Here is a 24,843-nt window from a genome sequence, read left to right as displayed (position 1 = left end):
GTCAAGTTTGGAGCGATTAATATTAAGTTTGAATCTGTTGCGTGCTCTTGTGTTGTTGCGGTTGAAGCTGAAGTAATCATTGACAGGCAGGACGTTGCAGCATATGATTTTGTGGGCAATACTTAGATCGTGTTTTAGGCGTCGTAGTTCTAAGCTTTCTAGACCTAGGATTGATAGTCTGCTTTCGTAGGGCATTCTGTTTCGAGTGGAGGAGTGAAGGGCTCGTCTGGTGAAATATCTTTGGACATTTTCAAGAGTGTTGATGTCCGAGATGTGGTATGGGTTCCAGACAGATGAGCTGTATTCTAGGATGGGTCTGACAAAAGTTTTGTAGGCTCTGGTGAGTAGTGTGAGATTGCCGGAGCAGAAGCTGCGTAGGCTCAGGCTAACAACTCTAGAAGCCTTTTTGGCGATATTGTTGCAGTGGGCTTTGGCACTTAGATCATTTGATATTAGTATTCCAAGGTCTTTTACTGAGTGTGGGTTGGCTGTGAGATTTTGTTTATTCAGTTTATATATGAGGTTTGGATTCTTTTTGCCGATGTGGAGGGTAGAGCATTTGTTGGTTGATATTTGGAGTTGCCAGGTGTTAGACCAATCTGAGACAAACCCAAGTTTACGGTCAAAGCAGTCCTCAACTTACAAACGCAACCGAGGGCAAAATTTCCATTGCTTAAGCGAGACGGCAATTAAGTGAATTCTGCTCTATTTTGTGACTTTTCTTATCACAGCTGTTAAGTAAATCGGTTGTTAAGTGAATCTGGCTTCCCAGTTGACTTTACTTTTGTTGCAAAAGGGGATCAGTTTACCCTGGAACACAACAAAGGTCACAAATATGAATCCGTTGCCAAGTATCATGAGGATACCACACAGGTCATAACTATAAAAAATGCTCCCATTTTTCAGTGCCATCTGTAACTTTGAGCAGTCACTAAACAGACTTAAATTGAGGACTATCACTACAATGCTCTGCCATGCTTTGTAGGCTGCTTCCTTTCAGATAGTGGCCTGCAGCAAGAAAAGGTTTGGGGGGTGGGATTGGTGGCCTTCAGGGGCCCTTCCCATTTTAAGGTCTTGTGTGCTCCAAGGGATCCTACACTGCAGGGAAACATTATAAGAGAATTCTTGATTGGCCAAGTGTGATTGGACACACAAGGAATTTGTCTTAGTGCATATGCTCTCATTGTACATTAAAAAAAAACATTTGTCAAGCATCAGGAGGTACAAAACGTAATGATTGTCCCATTGGTACAAATAAGCAGAACAGAACAGGAGTAGAATTTTTTATTGGCCAAGTGTGATTGGACACACAATGAATTTTTCATGGTGCGTATACTCTCAGTGTACATAAAAGAAAATATACAGTACATTTGTCAGGAATCAGGAGGTACAACACTTAATGATTGCCATAGGGTACAAACAAGCAATCATATTATAGAATAGAAATAGAATCGAATTCTTTATTGGCCAAGTGTGATTGGACACACAAGGAATTTGTCATTGGTGCATATGCTCTCAGTGTTCATAAAAGAAAATATACATTTGTCAAGAATCATGGGGTAAAACAATGATTGTCATGAGGTATAAATAAGCAATCATAGAATAGAATTATTTATTGGCCAAGTTTGATTGGACACAAGGAATTTTTTTTTGCTGTATATGCTCCCAGTATACATAAAAGAGACTTTTGTCAATAATCACGGGGTACTATACTTAATGATATCCTGGATACAAATAACCAATCATATATCATAGAGTAGAATTAGAATAAAAATAAAATAGAATTCTTTCTTGTCCAAGTTGATTGGACACACAAGGAAATTGTGTTTGGTGCAGATGCTCTCAGTGCACATAAAATAAAAGTTAAATTCGTCAATAATCCTAAAGTACAACCCATATCAATCGCCCGGGTACAAATAAGCAATTAATACACATCAACAACTCAGGAGCGTCCAGTGATCTTCCGGGACTTTACAGGTGGAACTTTTTTGGCAAACTTTTGCAAAATCAGAAAGCCTGCAAAAAAAGTCTCAGCCGGACCTTTTCCGAAGAAAACGAATAAATAATTTAAATAAATAAATAAATAAAGTGGCAACAGAAAATACCGCGAATCAACCACGCGGGCTTTGCAACTCCAGCTCCTTAATTCCGCGCCGCATTTTTAAAGTCACCTATGTTTAAAATGCGACTTCGGCGATGGCGGGCAGCTGCGCGCCGGCCAGGCACTTTCCGCCAAGGCGACTCCGTTCCATCGAGAAAGCCCTTATCCGGTCTCCCGGTTTTCCCCCGCGCTTTTAAATCACGAATGACAGCCGCGACGTCCAATGACCCGCCGCAAAGCGTCAAGATTGTGTTCGCTCGGCCCTCCCGGCGAATGAGAACCGCCGGAGTCCCATGTCCCGCCTTCCGTGAGCCAGAAACGGACGAGCGCGGCGGCCATGTTGAGTGCGGCTTCGAGGCCGGGTGAGGCTCTACGGCCGGTCCGAGCGGCCGTCGCCGAACGGGGACACCGGGAAAGGGATTTAGTGTCCGCAAAGGCGGCGTCTCCGCGAGAAGCGACCCGTTAGGCGGCTCGGCTGCGCGACGACACCGACTGGCATCCCGAGCAGAGGTGGCCGGCGCCATCTTAAGTGTGGCAAGTCTTTGCCCTTTTCTTCTGTCTTCATTGGTTATTATTGAAAGCTGGGGAAGGAGGGGGGGGGGGGAAAGCGAGCACATTTTCGCCCGTGTGGAACATTTTTTGGGGGGGGGGGGAAACAGACGGGCAAAATAGAGGGGAGGAGGCCCTCCCCGAAATGCTTACCCCCCCACCCCGCTTTGCAAACCACCCAACTTTGCAAGCGACCATGACGGAGATTTTTTTTGGGGGGGGGGGTTGCAAACCGTCGTAGCTTTGAATGGAGGGGAGGGCGCTTGCAAGAGTGCAAATACAAGGGTTTTAACGACCGGGGTGGGGGGGAAAGAGAGAAGCCGTTCCGCCGACGGCAGGGGGAAAAACGCGTGTTCAAGCTTCGCAAGGGCTTTCCCCCCCCCCCGGGGGGGGGGGCTGCTGTGCAATGTCCCCTACCCCCTTTTTTGCAAAGGTGCAATTGCAAGCGTTTTAACGATCAGGTCGCTTTTGCAGAAAGTGATGGAGGGGGGGTAGAAGAACGGTCCCGCCAGCTTTACTCGGTTAGATTCCTCGACGGCGGGGAGAAAAAACGCGTGCAAGGGCTTTTGGGGGGGGGTGCTTTGCGAAGCCGGAAAAAGCGGCTCGCCGAATCCGGGCTCCCTTTGTCTTGCAAAAGAAGCGTGCAGGAGCGAGTTACACCCCTTTTCCCCGTGCCGCCTTGAATACACGCAAACTGAGCGCGTTCCCACGTGCTTGGAACACTCGCCGGACGCCCGTCGGGCAAAGCGCGCGCTGGGCTCCTTCTCCTTTGTGTCCCCCCGCCCCCATCCTTGTCTGCCAGTGCGCATGCGCTGAGGGAAAAAAAGGGAGACAGGAGAAAGTCTGCGAGCGGACGGCGCGCGCGCATCCCCGACGGGGCCGCACAGAGGATCGCGGACCCTGGTGGGCGACGAGGGGGGGGTGCGATTTATAAGCGTGCAAACGGAGCCTTTTGCAACCAAGACGGGTCAGAGCCGATCCGGAGATGGCCCACGTACATAGACATACACGCACCAACTCGACCTTGACCGAACGGTCCGCTCCGTCTGCGAGCCAACAATACCCTCGCCTTTGCGCATGCGCGCTTGGAAACAACCCCCTCCCGTCGATTGCAAGAGGAGCGGGGGCAGCTCTCCTCCCTCCCGCGCGCGCGGGGGTTTTGCGAAGCCCCGCCTCCCGTCTTTTAATAATTTTTTTTTTGCGCGGGGTGGGAGGGGCGCCTCGGGCCCCCTTGGACGGCTCGTCAAAGAGTCCTTGCCCCCATTGTTCGCTCCCCTCGCCCAATGGGCGCGCTCGGCTTCATCCCGGGCCGCCCAATCGGGGCCGGCGAGGGGAGGGCGCGCGCCGCCCACTCCCCTATATAAGAGGCGGCGGCACCGCGTGAGCCCTTCACTGGCATCCAAAGCCATCTTTGCATTGTTCCTGTTTGCACCTTCCCCGCCGCCGGGTTGTTCGAGCTGCGCTGTCGTCGCGGGGGCTCCGCTCTTCCTCCTTCTCGTCCTCCAGCCTTTTTTTGCACAGCCGCGTACGCGCCCTCGGATCTTTCCCGGCGCCTTTTTTTATTTTAAATTTTTTGGGTCCAGCTGCGGGCTTTACTAGCGCACGACTCCCCTCCTCCTCCGCCTTCCCGCCAGCCATGTCAGACACAGCCGTGGACACCAGCTCCGAGATCTCCGCCAAGGTAAGCCTGGGGTCCCGCGCCCCGGATCGGGCGGCTGCTGCTTTGCAAAGAGGCGCTTTTTTCCCTCCCAGCCCCGCGTGCAGATCCCGCGCGGCTTTTGTGTGTGTGTGTGTGTTTGTGATCTTTCCACGCGCTTTTGCGAGTTGTGCAAATTGGCGCTTTCGCTTCTTCCCCGCGCTCGGCTTCCTCCTTTTTTATTCCTTTGTTTGCCGGCGGCTCCAGGGCGCCCGCCGGGCCCGGCTTGCTTTGACCTCTCCCGGGCGGCCTCGGCATCCTTGGCGGCGAGCGGGGATCTTCCCCCCGCGAACGCAGGCAGGTGGTTGCGCGTGGCGCCCCGGGCTTTTTTAGGGGGGGGGGTGTTTTTTATCCCCGTCTGCACCGGCTTTGCCAGGCTGCGATCGGGCGCTTGGAAGGGGAAGAGAAGCGTTGACAGACGCGGCGAACTTCCAGGGCTGGGGGTTTTTTTATTTGCGCCCCGAGGGAGGAAGAGCCCCCGAAGTGACCCGCAGGAGCCGGGCGAAGCGGGCAGGCGGCGATCGCAAGACGCCGGCTTGGCTGCCGGGCTTTTCCGCCGGCACCTGAAGTGGAGCTCCGGCTGGGCTGCCCCCGGCTCGCTCGCTTCCTTCCCTCGCTACCTGCCTGCGCGGTGCGTGTCTGTGCGCGTCCCCCTCGTTAGCCTAATCGGCTGGAGCTAATTGCGCGGAAACTACCGGGCGACCCCGCTTGGCCCGAGATGCAAAGGGGGAAGCTGTTTGGCAGAGGAAGGAGCGGAGCCCCCTTGGCCAAGTGCTCTGGGCGGCCGTCGCATCGGGCAGCCCGGGAGACCCCCGTCCGGCGCGCTTCTTTTGTTTCCAGCAGGCGGAGCGCATCGCGGGCGCCTTTGAACTCGGACACTCCTCGGTTTGCGCCCCGGGCAAAATGCCCCCCCTTCCTTCCTTCCCACCAAGTAGCCCCGACGGCTGAACCGGGAGTCGGAAGAGGGGAGGTTTTCAAAGCAGCCTTCCCAAAGTTGGGGTGCCTCCCCCCCTTTCTTTGAACTCAAATGGCCCCTAACCCCGTTTGCCTTGGCGCCCGTCGTCGTGCACCCCCCACCCCCCTTTCAACCAAAGCCGCTTCCACCCCCCGGAGTTCCGACGTTGCGGGGTTGGGAAGGAGCAGCAGCGATGCGAGACACGTCGGAAGGCGGATTGGATTGCGGGGGGGGGGGGGGCGCGCACGGACGGGAATCCGGGCTGCGCAGAAGCCAACCGGGCCGATGCTGCGCGGCATTTTGCGGGGAGCCCCTTTCCTCCTACACCCCCCCCCCGAAAGGGAAAGCGCGTCCCTATTCTCTCCCCCCCCACGCGCCGGGCCCTTTCACTTTCGCGGGCGGCGGATACAATGTAGCAAACCGCCGGCGTTCTGTCTCGAGTGGGGGGGGCTTGTCCTTTGGGGGGGAGGACCGCCGCTTGGGGATGCCGGGCAGAGAGAAGGGCGGCGTGGGAGTGGGGGTTTCCCCTCCGCGATTCCGGTTCTGGTCGGGAAGCCCCCCTTCTTCCCCGATCGCGGGGATCGACCCTTGTCCTAGAAGGGGGGGACGAGGGGGGGCGCTTTTGTGTTCCCGCAAAAAGGGGTCACTGTTGGGGCAGGTTGCAAAAAAGCGGGAGGGGGGGGCTACCTGCGGAGATGGATCTTGGCGGGGGGGGAAGCAGGGATTCCCTCGAGGATCTCCCCTTTGGTGGTGGTGGTAGATAATGACCACCACCCCCTCCAGCTTATTTCCAGCCCTGGGAAAGCCTTGCGCTGCTTTTGCGCCTTGTGCTGCTTTTGCGCCCCCGCTCCCGGCATCTGGCCATTAAAATGCATGGGGCGGGCGGTGCGGGGGGGGAGCTTGAGATTGATTTCCCAGGCGGGCGGCGGCTCCTCTCCTCCTCTCCAGCGCCGCCCCCGGCTGTCTGCGGCCGCAGTAAACAGCCAAGCGAGCGCCAAAAGCCAAAGCCGCCCCACCACCACGTGCCGCCTTCTCTCCCTACCGCTCGCCTTCTCCGCCGCGGCGCCTCCTGGGAGTCGTAGTTCGCTCCCTATTAGCGACCGAGCTCCCCCGCTCCCCAAGAACTACGCGCCCCGGCGTGCCTCGGGAGGTCGGGGCCGGCTGGCCAATCGAAGTGGCGCCAAGTGTGGCGCGCAGGTTTGAATTGGCCCAGAGCGCGTGGCCTTGTTTGCCCGCCTGGCCGCTGGGAGGCCTTTTCCCCTTCCCGGCTCTTGCGCCCCCTGCAGGAAGGAGGATATTGTTACTGCGGGCTTGATTTTTTTTAAATTGTTTTTTTTAATGGGCCTTTGCAAAGCAGAGCCAAAATAAAAGACACACACACACATTTGCCTAATTAAGAATGAGGGACAGAAGCACTTAAAGAATGGGTGCATCAGTGCATTTGGCTTTGTGTGGATTTTTGTTTTGGCTGAAAGCTGCAGGGATTTCTCTGTGTTATGGCTCCTGTTTTATTGCCTGTATTCTTCCTGTTAGTAAATGACATTCTTCTAAAACAAGGCTGTTGTATTGATGGGGCTATTAATAAAACATGCTGCCCCTAAGATATACACAAACGCAGGACCTTGGCTTTGTTTTTGTGTTCTCTTTATTAGCAATAGGCATTGCAGCTCCTTTCCCCTTGCCTAGGTCAAAACTTTAGGGCAGGAGGTCCCCAAACTTGGCAAGTTTAAGACTTGGGTTTCAATTCCCAGAATTCTCCAGCCAGGAAACTTGGCAACTTTTAAGACTTGTGGATTTCAATTCCCAGAATTCTGGGAGTTAAAAGTCCACAAGTCTTAAAAGTTGCCAAGTTTGAAGGCCTTTGCTTTTAGCCTCATCCTTCTCCTTGTTGTGGCTGGTCTTAAAATCAGTAAACAGCTTTTATTACTGGGCTTATAATTACAAGGGACTCTTATCAGGATCTGTCAAAGACGTAAACATTTGACTTCCAACATGTTGTTGCTTGTAAGCTGGAGGCTGTGGTGGGTGATTTTTTTTTTCTAGGAGACTGTCTAGGGAAAAGGAGGTGAAAAATAACCCCGTGCTTGTGATCTTGGAGAATGGCATTGGAGGCGGCAGGCATTAAAAAAAAAACCAGCTTTAGCTTGGGATAAACTCACCCTTTCTTTGACCCTACAGTCAAAAGTTCAAATTTAGGAAATTTAGGTTCCTTTTTCTGACGAATTTTGCTGCTTTCCTATCGCAGAGCAAGCCGGTTGCCTTTTAAAGAAGGGATATCTAGGAATTTTAAAATTTGGAAGGGCTGCCACAAATCAACCCAGCTTTTGCAACTATTTTTGCAAAATAAATGGGATATATGGTTGCGATTGAATTTGGTTGATTGATTTTAGTATACTCAGTGGTACCTCTACTTAAGAACTTTTCTAGATAAGAACCGGGTGTTCAAGATTTTTTGCCTCTTCTTAAGAACCATTTTCTACTTAAGAACCCGAGCCTGGAAAGAATTCCCAGGAAATTTGAGGGGCACAAAGGCCCGAACAGTTTCCTGCCATTCCCCCTTTAATCCCAGCCATCTCAGGCTTTTCTGGGCTGCCAGAGGAGCCTTTCGGTGGCACTTAAGGAGGCTTTGGCTGTCCAGAGCGAACAGAGTGTTTTCCTTTCTCTGGGCGCTTGGAGAAGGAATAAACCTCTGCCAGCACCCAGAGAAAATAAACGCTCTCCTCCTCCTCTTCTTCTTCCTCCTCCTCCTCCCAACCAAACTCCGAGCTTTTATTTCTTTCCAAATGGGTTTGCACGCATTATTTGCTTTTACATTGATTCCTATGGGAAAAATTGCTTCTACTTAAGAACCCAGAGTGAACGAAGCATTTTCCTTTCTCTGGACGTTTGGAGAGGGAATAAACTTCTCCCAGAGAAAATAAACGCTCCCTTCGCTCCGGGCATCGACTGTCCTCCTCCTCTTCCTCCTCCTCCCACCCAAATTCTGAGCTTTTATTTCTTTCCTAATGGGTTTGCACGCATTATTTGCTTTTACATTGATTCATATGGGAAAAATTTGCTTCTACTTACAAGCTTTTCTACTTAAGTACCTGGTCAGGGAACGAATTAAGTTCTTAAGTAGAGGTACCACTGCATTGGGTTTTTGGCTTACATAGTTTTTAAATTAATTAGACTTGTTTTGTATTCACTATTTTATATTGTATCCTGTGATCCGCCTGGAGTTTTGAGAGAGGCGGCATACAAATCTAATAAATAAATAACTGTAGAGATGGCCAAAAAAAGCTGCAAAGAACAGTTAGGCTTGTGTCTTTTAAAAAAAGCCAATTCCTGATCTCTGATCCCACGGTTTGGCCACGGTTTTGAGGCACACGGCAGCTAAGATCTAAGTTTTTCATTTTGGAGGGGGCTGAGCGTGGTCCGAAAGCGGCTAATCGGGTTTGCCCGGAAGCTGTCGGGTGATGGCCTGAGAGGTTTTAAGAAAGCCGCTCTCCAGTTCTGCGAGAGAAACAAACACAAACGCTGGTCTTAATCGTCTGCGGGAAGAGAATTTATGGCTCAGCTCCGTGGAGAGTGCCAGAGAAATGGACGGCGTAAAAAGGCAGCCCTTGCCAAAACCCCTCCGCCTCCGGTACTTTTGTTTTTCCCTCTGCAGGCAAGACCGGGGAGTGTGCTGGCTGAATTGTGTTTGTTACGAGGGCTCCCTCCTCTTTTTTCCGGTGGGGATGCTGGGAGGTGTTTTGTCAAGACACAACAATGCCAAGGCGGGTAGGGGTTTGGGAGTGGGGTTGTGGTAGTTGTTTAGTGGCAGGGCACGGCTGCCTCTTGCCAAGGATTTTTTTTTTTTTTTGCACCCTCTGTTTGCAGGGAGGGAAGAAGCAGAGAAGGGAGAAGAGCTCTTTAAAAATAAAGATAAACATGAATAAAAACACACTAGTCCTCTGGGAGTTGGGTGGCGTATAGATTAAATTAATAAATTGATAAATAAATTAATAAATAACAAACACACTTTTGCCTTGGGAAAGAGTTTTGAGTCTGGGGGGGCGCTGCGTGTTTGCTGTATTGAGTGAAATTGGGGGCTTTACAGAAAGCCGAAACTAGGTGGCTTAAGATGCTGTGAGCTTGCCAATCAGAAAGAATGGCAGTTCAGCGGTTCGAATCCCCAAGTACAGGTCTCCTGCAACAAGCAGTGGGCTGGACTACATGACCTCCAAGGTCCCTTCTAGCTCTTGTTATTGTTTATAAGTAGTCTTGTGTTATTACTGCTTATTGTTTACTGCTACTTATTGTTTACAAGTAGTAGTATTGTTCCTATGTAGTAGTAAGTTGTTGTGTTGTGTTTATGGTCTCCCCCCCCCCCAAAAAAAAAGATGGGGGCAGGGAGGGAAGAGCTGTCCGTCATTCTCCCTGCCTGGGAATCTGCACCAATCAGGTCCCAGAATCTCAATGACTCATTCTGCTTTTTTTTTGCCCCTTTTAAGGATTTGAAAGAAAAGAAGGAAGTTGTGGAAGAAACGGAGAACGGCAGGGATGCCCCTGCTAATGGCAACGCTGTAAGTATCTCTTGGCTGGGATGAAAAAAAAATTGGGGGTGCTGGTGGTTTGACAGGAACATGAAATAATAGAATAATCAGCCCTGGTAGAGAGAGTTGGAGAAGCAGATAGTTGGTCTAAAGTTCGTTAAAAGAGTTTAATCTGAATTATGGGAAATTCTGCTTGGTTAAACTCTTAAATACTGGGACTCTTAAAAACTCTTAGATGCTGGGACATGATAGACGCGTCCCAGTATTTGAGGGGCTGCCACAAAGAAGACCGAGGGGGGGCATTTGTCAACATATTCTCCCAAGTATCTGAAGGCAGGATAAGAAGAAATGGGATGGAAATTAAATCAAGGAGAGAAGCAACCTGGAACTAAGAAACTCCCTAGCACTGGGGACAATTAACTGGAAGATTTTTTAAAGAAGAGACTGGACAGTAATGGTTGTAGGGTCTCCTGCTTGAACACAGGGTTGGACCTGAAGACCTCTTAAGGTCCCTCCCACAACTCTTGTTATTCTGTGAATCTGATTTTACCAGGATATTAAAGTTCTTTTTCCTGTAAGGAAGGAACGCCGGTCCATATTTCAAATTAGTTTATCGATCGTAGGGGGATATAAAGTAGTGTGTCACTCAACAATGTGGTGGACTTTCAACTCCCAGAATTCCTCAGCCATTTTTATGATGGCCCTAATTGTTGACTTGTGGACTTCAACTCCCAGAATTCCCAAACCAGCCATTGGATGTAGTGACATGCAATAGGTTGTTTGGCTACTGCAATACAACAACAGTTGAGGTGTAATAAGCAGGTGTATTACAGAAACCTAGGGTGAGGGTGGGGCCTCTTAGAAATCTTAGTCCTCCCCTTTTAGTGTCCGAAAACTGCCATGTAAGTCAGGGGTCTCCAACCTTGGCAACTTTAAGCCTGGCGGACTTCAACACCCAGAATTCCCCAGCCAGCCGTTTCCTTTTCTCTTCCCACCTAAAGTGGAGAGATTGCAGAGGAAGGGAGCACAAGAGAGTAGGCTATGCCGGCTGGAGAATTCTGGGAGTTGAAGTCCACAAGTCTTAAAAGTTGCTAAGTTTGGGGACCCCTGTCCTAAAGTTTTGATCTGTTAAAAACCAGTTAAAATTACAGCGCAAATAAAAAGCAGATACAGTTAAGATGAGTAAAAAGCAAAAAATGAAAAATGCTGTTTCCCTTTCTCTTCCCACCTAAAGTGGAGAGATTGCAGAGGAAGGGATTACAAGAGAGTAAGCTTTGCCGGCTGAGGAATCCTGGGAGTTGAAGTCTGCCCGGCTTTAAGTGGCCAAGGTTGGAGACCCCTGTTGTAAACGTCAACTCTTGACTTTTGTCACAGCTGTGTTACATCCAACAGGGATGCCTTTGTTACAGGCTGTGGTTCTATAAGTGCCAGGGAATCGGTTGAAGTGGTGGGTGGTAGTGGGGGGAATTGGTAAGCTCCCAGTTTTTTTGTTTATTTTTAAGTGTGTTTCATTTCCGCCAAGGCGAACGAGGAGAATGGCGAGCAGGAGGCGGACAACGAAGTAGACGACGAAGAGGAAGAGGTCGGCGACGAAGAGGAGGATGAAGAAGAAGGTGATGGTAAATTCCCTCTCCTACCCACCCCCCTTTCCCCCCTTTTTTGTTTGTTTTGGTCTCTTCTTGGGAAATGTAGTTCACCCAGAATGGAAGGGTGCCTGGTCCCGAAGAAGATTGAGGCTGACCTTGCTTGCTACCTGTGTGGATTGGGCCGGCTCCCGCTGGTGGCCCTTTTGCATAGAGCACCCGAGGAACTTGTCAATTTTTTAACATTTAGAATAACATTTAGTTGTGTGTGTGCAAAACCTGGATCTGGAATTCGCAGAAGTCTCCAGGCGTGGGGGGAGAGTGGAATTAAAAGCAACTGTTCATTGAAATCTCTCACCTCTTTAAACTGGGCGTACTTTTTAAAACTATATTTCTTCATTCCAGCTAAAAGATAAAAAGTCCAAAATTAAATTTTAAATTAGAATTAAAGTTAGAAGTAAGGTTGAGGCTACCCAGGGTTAAATTGGAGGCTTATGTCTCCCATCTCTTTCAAAACCAGCAGCGTTTTTATTCCAACCAGGAATCCCATCTCTGCAGGAAAAAATAAACCAGTTTTTATTTTATTTATCCCACCTTTATTGTCTACGAAGATTCTCAGTCATCCAACTCATGATTTGACCCAGAGGTGCTTTTTTCTCCCCAGAAAGTCCAGTTGCCTCTTGAAAAAGCAACTTTGGGTCCCACCTTTTATTATCTTCATAAATGACACATACCTTCTTCCGTTTCCTCCTGTTTTCCTACAACAAACCTAGGTAGGTTGAGAGAATGGCTAGGCCCGGCTGGCTCTCCTGCCTAAGGTGGGACTAGAACTCCCCGGCGCCTGGTAATTGGCTCCACGTCAATCCAAATTGGCTTTCATGTGAATAGAGAGAGTAGGGAATTTATTATCTCGATGATGATGATTGGCCTAAAGTTGCCCAACTGCCTTTCAGGATAACTCAGAGCTGGAACTCCATCTCCTGGGGATTGGTCCAAAAGTCACCCAGCCAGCCTTCATGCATAGAGCAGAACTGGGACTCCCCATCTCCCCATTTCTAGCCTGGTGCCTTAATCCAGAGGTCTTCAAACTCAAGCAAACTAAAGACTTGTGGACTTCAACTCCCAGAATTCACCAGCCAGCCAGCAGTGTCCCGTTTCCTTTTCTCTTACCACCTAAAATGGGATGATTGCAGAAGAAGGGATTATAAGAGAGTAAACTATAATGGCTGGAGAATTCTGGGAGTTGAAGTCGACGAGTCTTAAAAGTTGCCATGTTTGGGGACCCCTGTCCTTAAAAATGTTCTGATCAGTTAAAACCAGTTAAAATTACAGTGCAAATAAAAAGCAGATACAATTTAAGATCAATAAAAAGCAAAAAATGAAAAATGCCGTTCTGGCTAGAGCCGTTCAGGAGCCAAGGCAATCTGTGTTAAATAGAAGAACAAGTTTTCCCCACTGAAAAAAATCTAGAAAAGAGCAGCTAAAGTGACGTCTGTTAGTATGTCTCGGTACGAAACCTTCAACACACATTAAGCAGAGTTGTGGTGTAGGAAAAATGTGGATTAGCCAGACAATGACTCAGACTATTATTAGTTACAAATATATTCTAATAGTTTACAAACTACGCACACAGCAAGAATACAGCTCACAGCAAAATATATCTCTAACAAAGTAACTCCCTCCAAAGGGAACGGTGTTGGCGCCCTCTTATGGCCAACCAGTAATATTTCCTTAAAGGTACAGTCTTTACATTTATACAAACTAACATAGTTATCTACTGTAGGTCAATACCCAAGTAGGTTATGTCTATATACTAACAATGTCGGTTGAACTTCGGTCAGGCTTCTCCAATTTATCAGAGGCTTTGGCAAATGGCTCAGAGGCTTTGGCAAATGGGCACTACTGCCGAGAAAGCTCTTGGCCTAGTAAGAGATCCACTAGGTCTAGATCCACTAGGTCTCAACTTACAACCACAATTGAGCCCAAATTTTTCCATTTGCTAAGCGAGACATTTGTTCAGTGACTCTTTGCCACATTTCATTTGCCGACATTAAGTGGAATGCTGCAGTTTGTAAAATCCGCAACCCGGTTCCTAAGCAAATTGCCGGCGTTATTAAATGAGTCGCTCCATTGTTAAGCAAATCTGGCTTTCCCCATGGACTTTGCTTGTCGGAAGGTCATAAAAGTAGATCAGATGACCCCCAGGATACGACTGTCATAAATTGGAGCCAGCTGCCAATCGGCTGAATTTTGATCGTGTGACACACACGCCCCTAAGGTTGCTACAACCAACATAAGCAAGAAAACCAGTCATAAAGTCCCTGTTGTAACTTGGGAAGCGGTCACTGAAGGAACGGTTGCAAGTCAAGGACTTATCCGTAATTGCTAAATTGGGTGGGATTTTTTTGCCAGTAAGATAATGGCAGGCCCGTTCTTGCCGATTTGCTATTCCTGGCCTGGTGCAGGTGAGGAAAACGGACCCAGTTGAGATTAGCCAGAATTCTCCCGGCAATTTACAATTTTCATTTTGGGGTGTTTTGGCTTAAATCAGCGTTTCCCAACCGGTGTGCCGCGGCACACTAGTGTGCCGCGACAGCTCCAGCTGGGCGGGGCGCTGCCAGTGCCTCCGACCTCTCGGCTCCTGCCCGATGCCGCGGTTTCTGGCGCTCTCCTGCTGGGCCCCAAAGAAGGAAGGCAGGAAGAAGGAGAGCTTCATTCTTCGCGCCTTTTTCCCGCCTTCCCTGGCGTCGGCGGCAAGTGTCCTTTGGGGCCCGGCGGGAGGGCACTGGCAGCGGAAACAGGCTGCTGGCTGCAGCGGCCCCGGGCACCGTTCCCTGTAGGCTGTGCACGCCAACGCACCCCAAAATGCCCCCCCGTGCACCCTTTTCCAGGGGCGCGCAGGGAGCCACGGCCACCTGCCCGATTTCCCTCTGCGCGCCTGGGGACGCGGATCCACCGCCCTCGCCAGCCCGATCTCCCTCCACCCGGGTGGGGAGGTGGATTCACCGCCCCCGCCAGCCCGATTTCCCTCCAGTGGCTGATCTCCCTCCGTTTGGGGGGGGGCACGAACCGACGACCGGGGGCTGTCCGTCCGTGTTGGGTGGTGCAGGGCAGGCACAGGCAGCCCCAGGGGAGAACAAGGGAGGGAGAGAAAGGAAAGAGAGAGAAAGGGAGGGAGAGAAAATTGAATGAAGGAGGGAGAGAAAGAAAGAGTAAGAAGTAGAAAGGATAGAGAAAAAGGAAGAGAAAGGGAGGGGGAGAAAGGAAAGAGGGAGGAAGGAGGGGAGAAAGGAAAGAGGGAGGAAGGGGGGAGAGAAAGAAGATATGAAGGAGGGAGAAAAAGAAAGAGAGATAGAAAGGAAAGAGGGAGAGAAAGGAATGAGAGAAAGGGAGGGAGAGAAAGGGAATGAAAGAGGGAAAAGGGATGAGAGATAGAAAGGATAGACAGAAAGGGAGAGAAAGGAAAGAGAGAAAGGGAGGGAGAGGAAGGAAAGAGAGATGAGAGAGGAAGGAGGAGACAGAAAGAGAGGAAGGAAGAGAGAAAGAAAGAGGGATGGAGAGAGAAAGGGAGGGAGAGAGAAATAGAGCGAAAGGGAGGAAGAGAGATTTTTTTGTCCAAACTTTTTTTAGCGCCCCCCCCCCCCTCAATGTTCCCCAGGATTTTGAAAATATGAAAAATGTGCTGCAGTTCCAAAAAGGTTGGGAAACACTGGCTTAAATCATCTTCATGGTTTGGAAAAAGTAAAATAAAAAAATAAAAATACCATCGTTTTCAGAGTATAAGACGGCACCTTAGTTTTCGGTGGAGGAAATAAGGGGGAAAATCTGCCTACCCAGGTATTCATCTGCCTAGCGTCCTTAGTCTGGTCAGCTTCAGCATGTTATTTTATCCACTGGTTAGGGCTGGAAAAAACCTTATTTGGAGAAAGTAGCAATGAAAAAAGCCTGCAAAGACTTAGGGCTGGAAAAAAACTTTGGAGAAAGTAGCAATGAAAAAAGCCTGCAAAGACTTAGGGCTAGAAAAAAAACTTTAGAGGGAGTAGCAATGAAAAAAAAGCCTGCAAAGACTTAGGGCTGGAAAAAAAACTTTAGAGGGAGTAGCAATGAAAAAAAAGCCTGCAAAGACTTAGGGCTGGAAAAAAACTTTGGAGAGAGTAGCAATGAAAATAAGCCTGCAAAGACTTAGGGCTAGAAAAAAAACTTTAGAGGGAGTAGCAATGAAAAAAAAGCCTGCAAAGACTTAGGGCTGGAAAAAAACTTTAGAGGGAGTAGCAATGAAAATAAGCCTGCAAAGACTTAGGGCTAGAAAAAAAACTTTAGAGGGAGTAGCAATGAAAAAAAAGCCTGCAAAGACTTAGGGCTGGAAAAAAACTTTGGAGAGAGTAGCAATGAAAAAAAAGCCTGGAAAGACTTAGGGCTGGAAAAAAACTTTGGAGAGAGTAGCAATGAAAAAAAGCCTGCAAAGACTTAGGGCTGGAAAAAAAACTTTAGAGGGAGTAGCAATGAAAAAAAAGCCTGCAAAGACTTAGGGCTGGAAAAAAACTTTGGAGAGAGTAGCAATGAAAAAAAAGCCTGCAAAGACTTAGGGCTGGGAAAAAAACTTTAGAGGGAGTAGCAATGAAAATAAGCCTGCAAAGACTTAGGGCTGGAAAAAAAACTTTAGAGGGAGTAGCAATGAAAAAAAAGCCTGCAAAGACTTAGGGCTGGGAAAAAACTTTGGAGAGAGTAGCAATGAAAAAAAAGCCTGCAAAGACTTAGGGCTGGGAAAAAAACTTTAGAGGGAGTAGCAATGAAAAAGACTGCAAGCTGGGCTGATAAAAAAACATTCTTTGGAGTGATAAGCAATGAAAAAAAGCCTGCAAAGACTTAGGGTGGAAAAAAGCCCTTTATTCAGAGGGAGTAGCAAAAAAAACAAGCCTGCAAAGATTTAGGGCGGGAATGATTTGTTTCTACATGTTGTGAGCCGCCCCGAGTCTTCGGAGAGGGGCGGCATACAAATCCAAGTAATAAATAATAAATAAATAAAAGAACTTTTTTAGAGTAGCAGTGGAAAAATCATTCGCACCTCATTAGGGCTGGGTAAAAAAGCTCTGAAAAAAAAAAATGCACCCAAATTTGCAGCCTCTTTTAGTGAGGAAATGATGCAACTTATACTCTGAAAAATAAAGAAGGTTCTTTATCCCCATTATGGAATAAACAAAGCTGCCCTTTTCCTGAGTGGCAACTCTTATAGCCTTTTGCACCAAGGGGAAAATGGCATTTCCCCCACAGGCAGGCCTCGACTTAACGCCTATAATCGGAAAGCTCAGAATTTCCGTCACTGAGTGAAACAACCCTTGTTTATCACCTATCTTGCCACGGAGGTTAAGTGAATGTCTGCGTTTCTTGAAAGTTAAGTCCCCTGGTCGTTAAGCGAATACAGCTCCTGGCTTGTTCCAGAGGTCGCAAAAGGGGATTATAAATACGAGTCCATCGCCAAGCTCCCGTTGCAGATGCTGCAAAGTTTGAAAGCATGAAAAATGGTCCACATTCAGTGGCGTCATAACTTAAGTCCATGTTCAATGGTGTCGTCACTTCAAACGGTCACTAAGTCAACCGTTGTAAGTCAAGGACTACATCCCTATTGTCACGGAGGCGGGAAAGACTCCTTCCTGGATGCCACAAGTTGGAAAAGCAGCAAATATTCGGAGCTCCGAATGCCTAAACTTGCTGGGGGGTTTTCTCCCCCCTGGCTTGGCTGCCCCATCCCGGCTTTAATGCCAACTGGACGATGCCCATAAAAAATGCCAACTGCCAGACCCACTTAAGCCAAACCTGCCATCCGTCAAGGCGGGCTCAGAAAAAAAGACCCGCCTGGCTAGGATCCAAAGCGCCATTAAGTCCTCTGGCATCTCCCAGCTGTTGTTTATATCCAGCATCTCGGTTGCCGGGTGGGGACGGTTGCCGTGGATACCCTGCCCGCTGATGGAGGAGGAGGAAGGACCAGGAAGCCGTAGAGGATGCATTTCCCCCTTCGGTGGGTCTGAGCGGCTGCTCCCCCCTCCCTCTCGGGGATGGGCTTTGCGTGCCAAGAAATTGGAGAAGCTAATCTTGTAGGGGGGGTGGGGGAGGTATTCTCAGGTGACCCTAATCTCTTGCAGATCCCAGTGGCACTTAAGCCAGATTATTGGCCCTCTGCTGGGAAAGGTCAGCCGAGCCCATTTATTTAAATCCCAAGAGCCTTAAAGAAACACACACACACACACACACACACCATCATCTCTCCCCCCCCCCCCCCCCCCAGCTCCGTGGCTTGGAAACTCTTCTTCTCAATTTGATTGGGTGCCTCTTGTTTGTTTGTTTTTTTCCACCCTTTCCTGAATCAAGTGGTCCTCAGTTCCATTTCTACTCTCTTATTTTTCTCTCCTTCCTCTCTTTTTTCCTCTAGTTTTTCTTCTCTCTGCCCGCTCGTTCCTTCTCTCCGCTGCCTCTCCTTTCTGTCTTCCTCTTCCTTTTTGTCTTCTCCCCTTTTCTCTATCTTTTTCTCCTCTCCTGCCCCAGTCCTCTCCCATCTTCTTCCTCCCCTTCCTGTCTTTTTCTCTTTTCTTTCCTCTCTTCCACCTTCCTCTCTTCTGTGTTCTCTCGTGTTTTCCTCTCCTCCTTTTCTCTCTCTCTCTCTCTCTCTCTCTCTGTCCTTCCTCTCTTCTGTTTTCTCTCCTATCTTCCTCTCAATTCTCCCTCCTTGTCTTCCTCTCTCCCTCCCTTCTCTTTCACTCTCCCTCCATTCCTCCCTCCCTCTCCCTCTCTGAAACGGGAGAATCCCGAGGCAGGATAATTGGAAAGCTTGTGTGCCCCAACGTAGCCGGAGTCCTGGCTCTCCTCCCTCATTAAAGAGCGGCTTATGGTGGAGAAGAGAGGCAGAAATAATGTGGGTTTGGCCAAGCCGGGCTGCCTCGGTTGGCAAGGCCTCCATCCGACCGCCTGCCTTTCCCATCAGGAGGCCCCCTCCCTGCGGCTCTTGAAAGGAGCAGAGGTTCCCTCTCCAACGCCTAGTAGCTTAATTCGTACCCAACATCCTCTTTCCAAAGAATGAACGTTAATGTTATGTTGTGAAAAATTAAAAGACAGACGAAGATCATTATTAGTGGAGAAAGCCAAAAGCAGAAACTTATCCTAACTAATTTCACACAGCAACCTTTTATAATTTTCTGTTTTCTATGTCCTAATCCAGCTAATACACATGGGGTGGACAAAAAAATGGAAACACCTTTTTGGCACCATAATGTTTAAACGTGTTCAAATCAATCAAAACTTGACATATTTTAATGTTTTTTTTAATTCTCTTATTTGATACGTTTTTTCAAACTACCTTTTTTTACAGAAATTTAAAGAAATTGGTTATAACCTTCTAGAAATGGCAGACCTCTCAGACTTTCAAAGAGGCCAAATTGTTGGTGCTTGAATGACAGGCGCTCGTGTCATAGAAAGTGCCCGAACGTTTGGCGTTTCAAGAGGTCATGTCTCAAAAGTCACGACTGCTTTTGAAAGAGAAGGGAAAACGTCCTCAGCCAAGCACAGGTCTGGTCGAAAGTCGAAGTTGTCTGAGAAAGACCGTTCGGACTCTAAAGCGAATGGTTAGAGCGGATCGCAAGACCACAGCTCCTAAATCACTGCAGAGCTCAATAGACACGTACAGAACCCAGTTTCCACAAAAACTGTTTGAAGGGAGCTTCACCAATCTGGATTCCACAGAAGAGCTGCAACGTGTTTCCATTTGTTTGTCCACGAGGCTGTGATTCATAAGCATGCCATAGATAAGGCTGTGGGTATATGATAGGAGTTTACAGGAAACCGGTGAGAAACCCAGGCAAAGGAATTTGTCTAAAGGTACCAGCGAGTACTCCCATCCCTTCTCATGATCTCATACAACACTTGTCTGTTGCTGAGAACATGAAGTTTCCCTGAACTTTCCAGGCCTCCCCAGAAGTCCGTAATTGCAAAGCCTGAGCAAAACTCATGCTAACATATGCTAACCGCATAATGTGAACCAAGCACTCATGTGCAGCTTCAGGTGACATTGGGGCCTACACAAGGAATACTACACATTAATTGAGTCACAATTCCACGTATGGTGGAAATCAACAGATGAACTTTCAACAACAATTTCCTATCACCACACACAGCCTTATTTTTTTTTTGTAAAAAAAATATTGTGCTTGTGTGCACACTTGGTCCTTAGCTTACAACAGTCTTGTTTAGTGACCATTCAAAGTTACGACGACACATGTGAACTTTCCACACTTAAAACCATCGCCGCCCAGACAAGGAATTGGGTGGCTTATAAATCAATTAAATTAAATTGCAGCATCCTCCAAGGTCACGTGACCAGAATTCAAATGCCCTGGCCAACTGGGTTGTATTTACAATGGCTGCAACCTCCCACCGGGATGTGTGTATTACGCTATTCCCCTTTGTGGTGACCTTCCGACAAGCAAAAAGTCCACAGGGGAAGCCAGAGAGGAACTTTGCAACAGTTGTCACTTAAAAACTGAACAACTGCAGCGATATTCATGCGACCTCGCTTAGCAATGGAAATTTTAGTGGTTGTAGCACGAGGACCAGCTGTATTTGGAAAGGAACGGTACTGGGGAAGGCTGGCAGTGGTTTGGCACACACATTAAACACACTAACACAGCTATCAGATCGGAAGTCCTGCTTGGTTTTTAACGTTTGCCTGGAAGCAACACATATTTTTAATGGTTTTTTTCCCCCCTGCTTCTGAACGGAAATCTCTGGAGACTCTTCCCAGGAAGGACTCCCTTCCACAAGCTTTGCAGCATCCTGTAGCCAACTGGTTTGGTCCGAGGACGGGAAACAGGATGCTGGTTTAGATCAATCGGTCCCTCTCTTCTTTGGGGGAGGTGGACCTCAAACCCAGGGTGTCCAGCAAACCTGGAAATCAGGGAATTGTCAGGGAGTTCATGAAATTAAAAAAACGGTTTTATCCTCCTAGGGAGTCTTCGGAGAGGGCAGCATACAAATCTAATTTATTATTATTATTATCTGCCCTGGGTTTTCACCAGGCAGGAGAAAAGGGGGAGAAGAATCAGACACAGACAGACAGAGACAGGAAAGCATGCAGCAGAAAGAATTAACATTTTTCTTCCCCATCAGAAGTCAGCAGCAATTCATTTATTAAATAGTCTTAATTATTATTTGGTGCATGCCATCTACAAAGGTCATTGGTATAAAAAATTAATTTAAATAAAGTGTCGGCAAATGTGTGTGTTTGTGTAGCATTAATTAATTCATTCAAATAGTGAGACCTCACCTACAAAAAGATGGATAAAATTGAACAGGTCCAAAGAAGGGCTAAAAGAATGATGGAAGGTCTTAAGCATAAAACGTATCAGGAAAGACTTCATGGACTCAATCTGTATAGTCTGGAGGACAGAAGGAAAAGGGGGGACAGGATCGAAACATTTACATGTGTTAAAGGGTTAAATAAGGTTCAGGAGGGAAGTGTTTTTAATAGGAAAGTGAACATAAGGACAAGGGGGCACAATCTGAGGTTAGTTGGGGAAAAGTTCAGAAGCAACATGAGAAAATATTTCACTGAAAGAGTAGTAGATGCTTGGAACAAACATCCAGCAGACGTGGTTGGTCAATCCACAGTCACTGAATGAAAACATGCCTGGGATAAACATAGATGCATCCTAAGATAAAATACAGGAAACAGTACAAGGGCAGACTAGATGGACCGTAAGGTCTTTTTCTGCCGTCAATCTTCTATGTGTCTAAAACAGCATAACTGGCAACAACTTGCTTCCTAAGCTATGGATATTTCTCCACGGCTTAGCTGTTTGGTACAATGTCATCTATGGCCACGCCTTAACTAGATCGCAAGTGCCAGGGAAATATCAGGGAATTTCAAAATGCTTTCCCCCATGGACACCCTGCCAACCTGCTTTGATGGACACTGGCTGGGGAAAAAGCCAAGATCAGCCTTGGAAATAGGCAAGGAAACTTTGTTTTGGGCCCTGGGAGCTCCTTTCTCAAGCTGTCCTTCCTTCCTCTATAGGTGAAGAAGAAGATGGGGATGAAGATGACGAGACTGAAGGTCCCACCAGCAAGCGGGCAGCTGAGGACGATGAGGTGAGGCGGCAGTAATAGAATGCAGAAATAATAAAGACAGGGTGTCCAGGAAACCTGGAAAAAGGAAAATCGGAATTATTAGGAAAATTAGCAGTTCGGGAAATATCGGGGAATTCGTGAAAAAAACTGAATAAATTAGAGGAAAAAAACAAACTATTAAAATGTTAAAAAAATTGGGAAAATCATGTAAAAAAACAAAAATGGATTGCACTAGCAGTCAAGAAAAAATGAGCATAACAGTGTGGCAACAACTTGCTTCCTCAGCTACCGATATTTCTCCACGGCTTAGCCGTCATCTACGACCACGGCCTTAACTAGATCACAAGTTACAAGGAAATTTCGGAATTTCAAAATGCTTTCCCCCTGGACACCCTATAAAGACAACATAACAGAAATGTAAAATTGCAGAATTACGAAGGAAATAATACCAAAAAAATGTAAAATGCAGAAATAGCAGTGTCATTTAGACTTATATGCCGCTTCACAGTGCTTTTACAGCCCTCTAAGCGGTTTAGAGGACTAAAGAGAGTCGGCCTCTTGCCCCCAACAATCTGGGCCCTCATTTTACCAACCTTGCAAGGACAGAAGGCTGAGTCAACCTGGAGCCTACTGAGATTCGATCTGCCAAACTGCTGGTAGCCAGTGATTGGCAGAAGTAATAATAATAATTTATTAGATTTATATGCCGCCCCTCTCCGAAGTGCTTGCAGTTCTGCACTCTAACCACTGCGCCATTGAGGCTCTGCAAATGAAAAGAGGGGGAAGTGTAGGGTAGAAAAAGGAGAGAGGGGGGGGATCACTTCTGACTAATTTGGTGTAGCTGCAATAAGATTAACAACATAAACTTCAAATTTTACATAACTATCCCGGCCATTTTCTATAGCACCTAACCTATCCAATCAGCAAAATCAAAAGTTTTCATATAGTTTTTTCCCCCATCTCGAGCCCAGAAGCGCAGAATTGGTTTCCAAGTAGAAACAAAACTGTGTTGTTTAATCAAAGCGGTCAAATTTAGCCAATTCTGCTAACACCCCATTGAATTTTGCAGCCGTTTGTCCATTGTGGGAATCACAAAGCATCCTTCCATTTTTTTTAGCAATAGCATTTAGACTTATATACCGCTTCACGGAGCTTGTACAGCCCTCTAAAGCGGATTTACGGAATCAGCATATTTGCCCCCAACAATCTCTACATGGGGCTTCCTTTGAAGAGTGATCAGAAACTTCAGATCATGCAGAATGCGGCCACGAGAACCATCGTGGGGCTTCCTAGATTTGCCGACATATAATCAACACTGCGGCCTGCACTGGCTGCTGATTAGCTTCCGGTCACAATTCAAAGTGTTGGTAATGACCTATAAATCCCTACATCGCATCGGACCAGGATACCTTCGGAGCTATCTTCTGAAGCACGAATCCCAGCAACCGATAAGGTCCCACAGAGTGTCTAGCGGGCCCCAGAGGAAAAGCCTTCTCTGTGGCGGCCCCGGCCTTCTGGAATCAACTCGCCCCAGAGATCAGAACCACCCCCACCCTCCTTGCCTTTCGTAAGCTATTGAAGACCCACCTATGTCGTCAGGCATGGGGAAATTAAAATACCCTGGGGGCTTATTGTTTATGTATGGTATGATTGTGTTGCATGGTTTTAATAATGAGTTTTTAGATGTCTTTTAATATATTGGATTTGTCACGTTGTTTTTGTTGTGAGCTGCTCCGAGTCTCCGGAGAGGGGCGGCATACCAGTCTAATAAATAATAATAATAATCTGGGTCCTCATTTTACCCACCTTGGAAGGACGGAAGGCTGAGTCTACCTTGAGCCGGTGGTGGGATTTGAACTGCTGAAACTACAGCTAGCAATTAGCTGAAGTAGCCTGCAGTGCTGCACTGGAACCACTGCGCCACCCTGGCTCTTGTTCCAAATACAGCACAGCATGCGCGCACAAGTATTACAGTATAACTAGTGGTCTGACCTCTGACCCTTTCCGCCTTCCTTCCACAGGACGACGACGTCGATCCGAAGAAGCAGAAAACTGACGAAGACGACTAGGGAGTAGAATAATAAAAGAAGAAAACCAACTTTTTTTTTAAACTTAAAAAAAATAAGAGGAAAGAATTTTTTAAAAAAAAATTTAGGCCAGCGTGACCTGCTTTTCACCTTTGAGAAAAAAAACTTCCTGTGACAAAAAACAACAAAAAAATAATTTACGTCCCCTTGTTGCTAATGGTCACCGTCATAAAGTAGAGCAAACAAAAAAAATCCACCCCAGTAAAAACCGAGCAAGGTAGAGCTGCCATTTTCCCCCCAACTTGTAAAAAAAAATAAAATCCCGACCCGAACACCTCCCCTCCCTTCCCCGTCGTGGGGGGGGCGGTCCAGTCTCTGCCCCTCCCTCTTGCCCTCCCCACTGGAAACTTCAAGGCCCAGCTTGCTTTCCTAAAAGTAACTTTAAAAGGAGAATTTGTTTGTATTTTTTATTTACATTTTATATTTTTGTACATATTGTGATGAGGTCAGCCATTTTTAACGCGATCTCCGATTGACCAAAATGGGGGGGCTTTTGAAGTGTGCTTTGTTCTTCCTTTCTTTTTTTTTCTTTTTTTCTTCCTTTGTTCCTATAAACGAATCAAAAATAATAATAAATCTCGACTTTACTTGTGGTGTGACCGTGTCCCAAAAAAACCATGATCTCAAAAAAAAGGAGAAGAAAAATTTAAAAAGTAAAGATCTTGTAAAAAAAAAATAGTTTCAAAAATGCAAAAAAAAAAAATATCCAAGGTTTTATGATGAGCATTCCAGTAACACGTTTTCTTTTTTTGTGTATGTACTTTTTACCTGTACCATAAAGTAGTGGGTTTGTATGAGATGGCAAGGCCAAAGATTAAAAGGGGTTTTTTTCCCTTTTCATTCTTTTATTTTTGTCTTAAGGAGTTGCTGTTAATTTTTTTTTTTTGGCCTGTTTGATGTATGTGTGAAAACGATATTGTCCAACAATAAACCGGAATTTTATTTTGCTGAGTTGTTCTAACAAAGCTGGTTGCACAATTGCTGTGTAGTTTTTTTTTTAATCACCCCCAACTGCCCACAAAAATAAATAAGTATATATATATATACTTCCTCAGCTTAAGGATTTGCCAGATACTTTTCCTATACTGTATAAAGTGTGAAGGAAAAAACCCTTAGATTTGTTGTGGTATAGGGAGTCCTCGACTTAAAGACCACAATTGAACCCAACATTCCTGTTGCTAAATGGGACAGTTGAGTTTTGCTCCGTTTCATGACCTTTCCTGCCGCTATTGTTGAGTG

At 47.2% G+C, this 24,843-nt stretch overlaps 1 protein-coding gene across 2 annotated transcripts; it reads left to right on the top strand.

The window, feature by feature from the left end:
* Nucleotides 1-4,016: 4,016 nt before the first annotated feature.
* On the top strand, nt 4,017-24,569 carry PTMA (prothymosin alpha). 2 transcript variants are annotated; one of them, XM_070753796.1, is made up of 5 exons: nt 4,017-4,331; nt 9,780-9,851; nt 11,344-11,434; nt 21,465-21,538; nt 23,539-24,569. In XM_070753796.1, the coding sequence occupies exons 1-5, from the start codon at nt 4,287-4,289 to the stop codon at nt 23,584-23,586; spliced, it is 330 nt and encodes a 109-aa protein (XP_070609897.1). In that variant the 5' UTR covers nt 4,017-4,286; the 3' UTR covers nt 23,587-24,569. The 2 variants fall into 2 exon arrangements, with proteins under 2 accessions (XP_070609897.1, XP_070609896.1); XM_070753795.1 differs by having other exon boundaries at nt 4,047-4,331; nt 11,344-11,440.
* Nucleotides 24,570-24,843: the final 274 nt, after the last annotated feature.

The sequence above is a fragment of the Erythrolamprus reginae genome, chromosome 5 (assembly GCF_031021105.1).
Source record: "Erythrolamprus reginae isolate rEryReg1 chromosome 5, rEryReg1.hap1, whole genome shotgun sequence".
In the NCBI taxonomy this organism is placed as follows: domain Eukaryota; kingdom Metazoa; phylum Chordata; class Lepidosauria; order Squamata; family Dipsadidae; genus Erythrolamprus; species Erythrolamprus reginae.
The sequence above is the reverse complement of the archived record's forward strand: the minus strand, read 5'-3'. Positions and strand labels throughout refer to the sequence as shown.